This window comes from Papaver somniferum, chromosome 2 (assembly GCF_003573695.1).
Source record: "Papaver somniferum cultivar HN1 chromosome 2, ASM357369v1, whole genome shotgun sequence".
Classification (NCBI taxonomy): Eukaryota; Viridiplantae; Streptophyta; class Magnoliopsida; order Ranunculales; family Papaveraceae; genus Papaver; species Papaver somniferum.
This window is the reverse complement of record NC_039359.1, coordinates 50,455,825-50,463,875: the sequence shown is the minus strand read 5'-3', so window position 1 is coordinate 50,463,875 and position 8,051 is coordinate 50,455,825. Positions and strand designations below refer to the sequence as shown.

General features: G+C 36.9%; 2 protein-coding genes across 2 annotated transcripts; both read left to right on the top strand.

Moving 5' to 3' along the window:
- Window positions 1–96: 96 nt before the first annotated feature.
- On the top strand, window positions 97–2,597 carry LOC113353235 (F-box/LRR-repeat protein At3g26922-like). The gene is made up of 5 exons (XM_026596908.1): window positions 97–234; window positions 725–1,275; window positions 1,565–1,735; window positions 1,909–2,073; window positions 2,159–2,597. Exons 2-5 carry the CDS (start codon window positions 772–774, stop codon window positions 2,492–2,494), a joined length of 1,176 nt encoding a protein of 391 aa, XP_026452693.1. The 5' UTR covers window positions 97–234; window positions 725–771; the 3' UTR covers window positions 2,495–2,597.
- Window positions 2,598–5,278: 2,681 nt separating this feature from the next.
- LOC113350976 (cytochrome P450 71D8-like) lies at window positions 5,279–6,230 on the top strand. The gene is made up of 3 exons (XM_026595067.1): window positions 5,279–5,533; window positions 5,632–5,970; window positions 6,078–6,230. The coding sequence occupies exons 1-3, from the start codon at window positions 5,279–5,281 to the stop codon at window positions 6,228–6,230; spliced, it is 747 nt and encodes a 248-aa protein (XP_026450852.1).
- The last annotated feature ends 1,821 nt before the right edge of the window (window positions 6,231–8,051 follow it).

Sequence of the window (8,051 nt, the reverse complement as noted above, 5' to 3'; positions counted from 1 at the left end):
TCCCACTGAACTTTCTCCCTGTCAACGTAGAATCGTTGCAGGTGCCCCTTCATATTCTATCCCATCGGTCCACCCGAGCAGTCGAGCCTTAATTTCCCAAATAAAATTACTTCCTCTCGGCCAAAAACCTAACACCTCTCGACTCTCCCTCTGGTTTACCTAGCTCTTCAGAAATCAGAGTAGAAGCGGAAGAAATTCATTATGAGAAGCGAATAAACATTCAACGCAATCGAGGTAATTTCATTTACTTATTCTTTCGATCGATTATTTTGACTTTAGTTGCGCATAGGGCACGGCAGTGATGAGAAAAAGAATGATCCTCTCCATGCCCTTGATTGATGCAAAACATTAGGTGCTCGTTCCAACACGAATATATATACTTGTATACGTCTGCACAAACTTCTTTTAGGGTTTATGAAATATAACCCGAATGATGGTATGTATCAATTTTCCTTCTGTAAGCACTTCAGTTGGTGTCTCGCAACTCGCAAGGCATTGCTGTGCTCACTTATACATCCAAGTTCCTTTGCTGATGATGTGGTGCTCATGAGCACCTGTTTTTCGTTTAGCCATTATTCATGAAGTTGTTTCTCTCCATTATTTAGTTATATAGACTACAAATGGCAGCATCCCTGATAAATATGTTGAAAATTGATTTCTTTTGCATCAAAACTTGAAGATGAGATTATGTTTCATTTACCCATAGTCTTTATATTATGTGCAGTGTAATTTCGGTTAGAGTATTTCAGCAAGAGTTGGTATTTCCGTAAGATGGAGAATCGAAAAATTGTGGAAAGAGATGGTATGGATCAAATAAGTAACTTGTCAGATGATGTGTTAGTCATTATTCTATCACTTGTTCCAACTGAACAAGCTGTTACAACCAGTTTCTTGTCCAAGAGATGGAAGTTCTTATGGAATTTACTTCCTGAGCTAGACTTTGATTATGTTAGCTTTTGCAAAAGCTTCGGTATTGTGTTCGAGGGTAATAAAAAGGAGCGGTTTCGTGGGTTCCTTGAGTTTGTTGATTATGTATTTACCCATCATCAAGTTGAACATTTACAGAGGCTTCGCTTTGCATTTGACATTGACAGACGCAAAAACTATGCGACTGACAAAAACTATGCTTCTGAAGTTCGTAGGCTGGTCAGAGTTGCGATGAGACGTAACTGTTTGACACTTGAGTTACAATTTTCGAATCCTGCAACAGTGTCATACCCTACATACCATGGAATGCGCAGTTTGCCTCCGTGTATATCCTTTCCTCACCGTTCGGTAACTCATCTGATATTAACCAACTGTAAGCTTACAACTTTCTCTGTACAAGAGTTTTCTGTCTGTGAAAATTATGAAGCTTACAGTTGTAGATTTACTTAAGGATTCCGTGTATGATTTGGTCTCTAAATGTCCATTCTTGGAAGAATTACACCTAATTCGTTGTAAACTTCCTTCTTATTCTTTAGAGTTAAATTGTCCAGAATCAAATCTCAAATGCTTAGTTTTGCAAAGTCCCGGTAAGGGATCCTTTAGTCATGTCTCTATGAGCATTCCAACTCTTTTGCAGTTCAAGTACGAAGGAGCATCATGTTACCTCTCTATTAACAATGCAGAAAATCTTATTGAAGTAGAAATCCAAATGGTTTTTAACAAACCTAATGAGCACATGTTTCTGTTCAAGTTACTAAACAATCTCAGTAATGTGGAAGTTCTAAAGCTAGGTTTCCGCTATCTCGAGGTATGTATGTAATGTGACTAAGCTTTTTTGTCATCATTGCTTGATTTCAATGGAATTGTTTTTCAGGTCGTTCATGTGAAAAGTAATTGGTTTAGTTCTCTATGTGTTGCATAGGGTGAGAATTTAAGCATGGTATTCTACTTACTATTGTATTCGTTACTGTGACTCAAAAGGTTCTCGATACGAATGGTGGGAGAAGTATGCTAACTCCTCTTTGCAATTTGAAGCATTTATCTTTAAAATTATTGCGGCTTGAAAGAGAGGTTCTGACCTTCATGTGCTTGTTGAGGAATTCTCCTTATCTAGAAACTCTTTCAATAGATCTTCACAGCGGAAATGTGAGTATATCCATGTTGCATTCCCACATTTAAATATCCAAGTATCATGCTTTTGTCACTGATGGCATTCTATTTGATTTTGCAGGAGGACTTGGAAGATATGCTTTTGTCAGTCTACAGTGATGGAATATGCACAGTTATGGAGCCACTTTTACTTCCTTCTGATTGTGTAATGCATCTTACGAAAATCGAGATTAAGAACTTTCAAGGCTCAAAAGTTGAAATGGAGTTTGTTAAGATTATGCTCCAGAGTTCATTATGCTTGAAGGAAATGGTTATTTGCATCAGCTCAAGATACGAGTATCTTAAGCAGAGACTGAAGCAGTTAGGTGAATTTTTGCACAAGAAAAAGAATGCTGCAGTTGAAAATATATTGGCGTGCACATGTGCGTCGCCGAATGCCCAAATATTAATCAAATAAGGGAGGATCTTATTATGAAGGTTTCCCATTTTGTGATCCTGATTGTCGATGGGAATAATTTAGCATTTTATCGTGTCATTATTTTTCGGGTAACTAAGCAAATAATTTGGCAATTTTATGATATATTTTTAACCAATTAATGATGTGGTTTTGCATTTTATCATATGACAACTTACGATCTCATCAAATGAGAAATGGGAATAACTTAGCATCGCAGCATTATGGTTGTAAAGCTGCATTCTGTTAGTATCTTGTTATATGCTTCTGTTTTCACCACATTACGGGTGTACAAAAACCATAGCTCGTCAGTTCTCAACAAGAGACATCATAGACAAAAGTTTTAAAAAACAAAACAGCGTGCAATCTAAATTTGATAGACAGGACAGGTAGTATTGCATTACATCTCGTGTCCTAGACTAAGATGGTCGCGTTTATATTTGCTATGGTAGACAAGCTCGAGCGTCGAAAACAACACCAATAACCAAGCCTTCAGTCCCGAACAAGTTGGAGAAGAGTAGAAATGAAACCCATATTGAAGTTATCAAAACCAGAAACAGATAAACTAAGTATATGATCCCGGGTCTGCTAGTCCTAGTGTTTCACGTAATGCTGCCGGATGCCAGCTTCTTGGACTTAAAAGTAATTAATGTAGTTCTCTAAGTCCTACATAGGATGAGAATTTAAGCATGATATTCTACTTATTATCGTTTTCGTTGTTGTGACTCCAAAGGTGCTAGACACAAATGGAGGGACAAGTTTGCTAACTCCGCTTTGCAATCTGAAGCATTTAACTATAAAATTATGGCGGTTTGAAAGAGAGCTTCTGACCTCATGGGCTTTTTAAGGAATTTTCCCTATTCAGAAACTCTTTCCGTAGATCTTCATTTCGGAAGTGTGAGTATATCGATGTTGTCACTGATAGAATTTTATTTGATTTTGCAGGAGGCTTTAGAGAGTATATGCTTTTGCCAGTCTATAGAGATAGTGAGTTAACAATTTAATTTGGAGCCACTTTTACTTCCTTCTGATTGTGTAATGCATCTTAAGAAAATCGAGATTTTCAAGGCTTAAAAGTTGAAATGGGGTTTGTTAAGATTATGCTCCAGTTGAAAAATATATTAGCGCGCACATGTTAATGTCCTTATGGGTGACCGTATGCACTGGAGCTATATCCGTCAGATTATCGAAAATATTGTAAGGTTCTAGGGTAGGTGGCATTGCATTTTGTGATCCTGAATATCGCGTAGTATGATGAGAATTTCCTTTTGCTGTTAAAACTTTTTCATTCTCAAGATGTTTTTTGTTTTTGGTGTAATATAAGATAGCTTTCTAAACCTTTGTTACAATGTAATACGAGGATCATATCTGAATGGGACACTCTAAATGCAGGGTTACTAAGAAAATGGATGGTCGAAAGCTTGTGGTTGGTGAGTGTTAGGCTAGAATGTGCACTTTTGGGATAATAATATTGTTACATATCAATTTTAAGAGCTGTGAAAATTGGGAATCTGGATTGTGGCCTATCCTCGTATGAAAAAAAAACAACATGCCAAATTTTGCCTTTCCACAACTTTTTGCCTCATCAGAATTTGCAAAGCCAATAAAACCACCAATAGGTTTTCTCCTTTCCAGATTCATTAGTTGTAGAGGAACAAATGGTGAAAGATCCTATTCATGAAGATGCCAAACCCCAAATTAATCAAGCCAACCAAATATGCCTTTTGTCTTTACTGACGGGGGATTAGGTTGATGAATAATACGAGGTTAGTGAGTTTAAATACTAAGTTAAGTTCAGCATAAAAACAACAATAAAATCTTTAAATACCCTTCCACATGAAGGCAAACAGAATTACAAACACACCTTCATCAATCCATGGAGAACCTTCTCCTTACACTTCTCTTCACTCTCCTGCCTTTATTTTTTTTTTTTTTTATGAGAAGTGAAAGATTTATTAAAAAGAGGAGAATATACAAAAATCTACAAAAGGTAGACAAAACAAAGAAAGGAAGCAAAACAAACAAGAAGAACTAGAGACTCAGTCGAACACTGTCTCCCAGTTATAAACAGAGTTTGAAAAATTCAGATGAACCCTGTTTCCAGCAGCACTAGCCCAGGACAGCACAAGAGCCTTGACATCCACTGCAATTTCAGAATCAGTCTTGAAACTATACTTGTCCTCAAAGATGCGATAATTTCTTTCTTTCCACAGGATCCAGACTATTGCAGAGGGAATAAGATCCCAGACTACCTTACCGTTACTTGATAGAGAACTATGAGACCAAGAATGAGCCAGCGAATACATAGTCTCTGGGAACACCCACGCCCAATGCGTTTTAGGCATAACAGCCATCCAAGTTTTATATGCCACTTTACAGTGTAGTAAGAGATGTTCCTGAGACTCATTACAATTACCACAAAGAATGCAAGAGCTATAAACTTCCATCCCTTTTCGATTTAACATATCTAAGGAGTTTAATTTACCATGAACAACACACCATAAGAGGAAAGAGACTTTTGGTGGAACTCCATTCTTATTTACGAAATGATGTGGAAAATTATCAACACCAGCAACAACAGTGAGAGTATGATAAAGAGATTTAACTCTCCTGCCTTTATTGTTCACAGTCATTCTAAAGAAGGCAATAAACAATTTCATAAAAGAAAACCTCACCTCGAGATTACCTCCAGGCCCGTGGAAGTTACCTATCATAGGGAACTTGCACCAATTTCCAGGCTTACCACATCAAACCCTCCGTAATTTAACGAAGCAACATGGTCCTCTTATGCACTTACAACTTGGTGAGGTTTCTGCTATTGTCGTCTCTTCTCCAAAGGTTGCTGAACAGATTATAAAAACACATGACCTCAGTTTTGTGGATAGGGAGGAACTCCTTACTGTAAAGATTCTTACTTATGGTTACAAAGATGTAGCATTTGCTCCCTATGGTGACTACTGGAGGCAAATGAAAAAGATTTTCACGTTGGAACTCTTAAGTGCTAGACGTGTCCAGTCATTTCGTTCACTTCGAGAAAAAGAAGTGTTGAAACTCATTCAAAGTATATCCTTGACTTGCGGCGGATCACAAATCAATCTCAGTAAAAGAATTATTCTTTGACAAGTGATGTGGTATGCCAGTCAGCATTTGGTCAGAAATGTGAAGAAAATGAAGAACTGTTATCACTGATGAATCAAGTAGTTAATATGGCAAGTGGTTTTGACATTGCAGATATATTCCCTTCACTGAAATTCCTTCACATAATCAGTGGTATGAAGCCCAAACTATATCACTTATTTCATAAAGTGGATAAAATCTTAGAAACAATTATCAGAAAACATTTGGAGCATAGGGCAGCGTTTAAGGATCATAACATCCATGAAGTGAAGGAAAATCTTTTAGATGTACTTCTACGAGTTCAAAAGCTAGGTGAAGTTGACTTTCCAATTACAAATGAGAGCATCAAAGCAGTCATGGTGGTAAGACTCTCATCGCATTAAACCAATCTATATTTTAGATTAAGAAGTTTAGTAGTTTTAGTGAAGCAAAAGTTAGTATTAATGATTCGTTTCTTTCTTATGTTTAGGAGATTTTCTCTGCAGGAACAGATACATCATCAAGCACAACAAAATGGGCTATGTCAGAGATGCTGAAAAACCCAAGAGTTATGGCGAAGGCTCAAGCCGAGGTAAGGAGGGTCATGAACATAAAAGGAAAGATTGATGAAAGTGAATTATAATAGAACAAAGTTCTTGATTGAAACTGAAAATATTTCAGAGCAAATTTTACAAAGAAAACCCTAGAATTAATCAGACAAAGTCTGCGTGTTTTCATTACAGAATAAAAGAAAAGATATCTGGTATTTAAGATACACAAATGACAAGGACAGACCAGCCATTCAGATTGTCAAACAAAGACCCAATGGGAAACTGACAAGTGTAAGAGAAGGAGTGGTACAGCTGTACTGATGACAGGTACAAACACAGCTGTAACACCTGACATTGACTAACACCAGAAACTTGTCTAATAGCCCCACTCAAGTTGAAGTGGCCAGAAGGATGAACCTTCAACTTGTCTCTAAGAAACTGAAACCTAGGACTCGACAGTCCCTTAGTGAAGATATCTGCAACTTGATCTAAAGTGGAGATGTAGCGAACCTGCAAGTGCTTGGAATGAACAAGTTCTCTGACAAAATGGAAGTCAACAGCTAAATGTTTCATTATATTGTGAAACACAGAATTAGAAGACAAAGAAATAGCACTAAGATTGTCACATTGTAGTATTGGAGTAAGTTGCAGAAAGACATGAAGATCCTTGAGAAGCTGACAAACCCAAGCAACTTCAGCAGCAGAATTGGCCAGTGATCTATATTCAGCTTCAGTGCTGGACCTAGCAACAGTAGCTTGTCTTTTGCTGGACCAAGAAATAGGATTAGTACCAAAGAATATACAACACCCTCCAGTGCTTCTTCTAGTGTCAGGTGAACCAGCCTAATCAGCATCATTGAAACCATGAACAACTAACAAACCCTTGTTGAAGAGAATCCCATAGTAAATAGTAGATTTAATATATCTTAAAATTCTCTTAGCAGCTAGCAAGTGATCAGATATAAAAGACTGCATAAACTGGAATACTTGATTAACTGCATAGCAGATTTCAGGCCTAGTCCAGGTCAAATACTGCAAAGCACCAACCAAAGATCTATATGGAGTTGGATCAGAAAGAGGCACACCATCAGTAGCAGAAAGTTTGGTACCAACACAGACTGGAGAAGAGCATGGTTTGACACCCAGCATATCATGTTTGTTGAGTAAGTCTAAAGCGTATTGATGTAGTTTTTTAAGTGGTAAATAAAGTTCATTCAACTCGGACTTGTGTAGACTCAATTTCAGACTTAATAATAGAAAACAATAAAAATAAAGAAAATATATACACAAGGTTTGTCACAATGTTGTGAGATTACTGAGACTCAGGATTCCACCAAACCTCATACCATGTGGTTCAAAAATCAATTCTTAGACAATTATAGCTCTTGTTTATTGACTCTAATTCTTTACCAGGGTAGATTTTAAAAAGATTAACTGTAAATCACCAGCATGATGCATCAAAAACACTTAGACCAAGCATACATCATCATACGACTTCACAACTAATTAAGAAAAATCATAAAACGATTAAATTAATGTAAAAATTCATAAAAAGAATTAAATATAATTACCACACGTATGAAATATGGCTTCCTCCGCCATCCCAGTGTTGAGGTTTAGCTCCTCATATTAATCATGATCTCAAAATATGTGTTTGTTGCTCAAAAGATGATTAAAAGAGTGAAAAGTAATAACACAGACTGTTTGCAACAGTGTATTAGTGTTGCAAAACAGCTATTACAATGGAACTGTTACAGAAAAACTGTTGCTTTGTCGCTGATTTTAAAACCTTAGAATAAGACTGCCCTGAACAGCTTAATGTTCTTCAACTGTTAAACAACGACACTTTTCTGCGACTGTCTACCGAGGGTCAATGTTCTTCAGATGTTCTTCTTCTTCAACAGCAGCAGCAT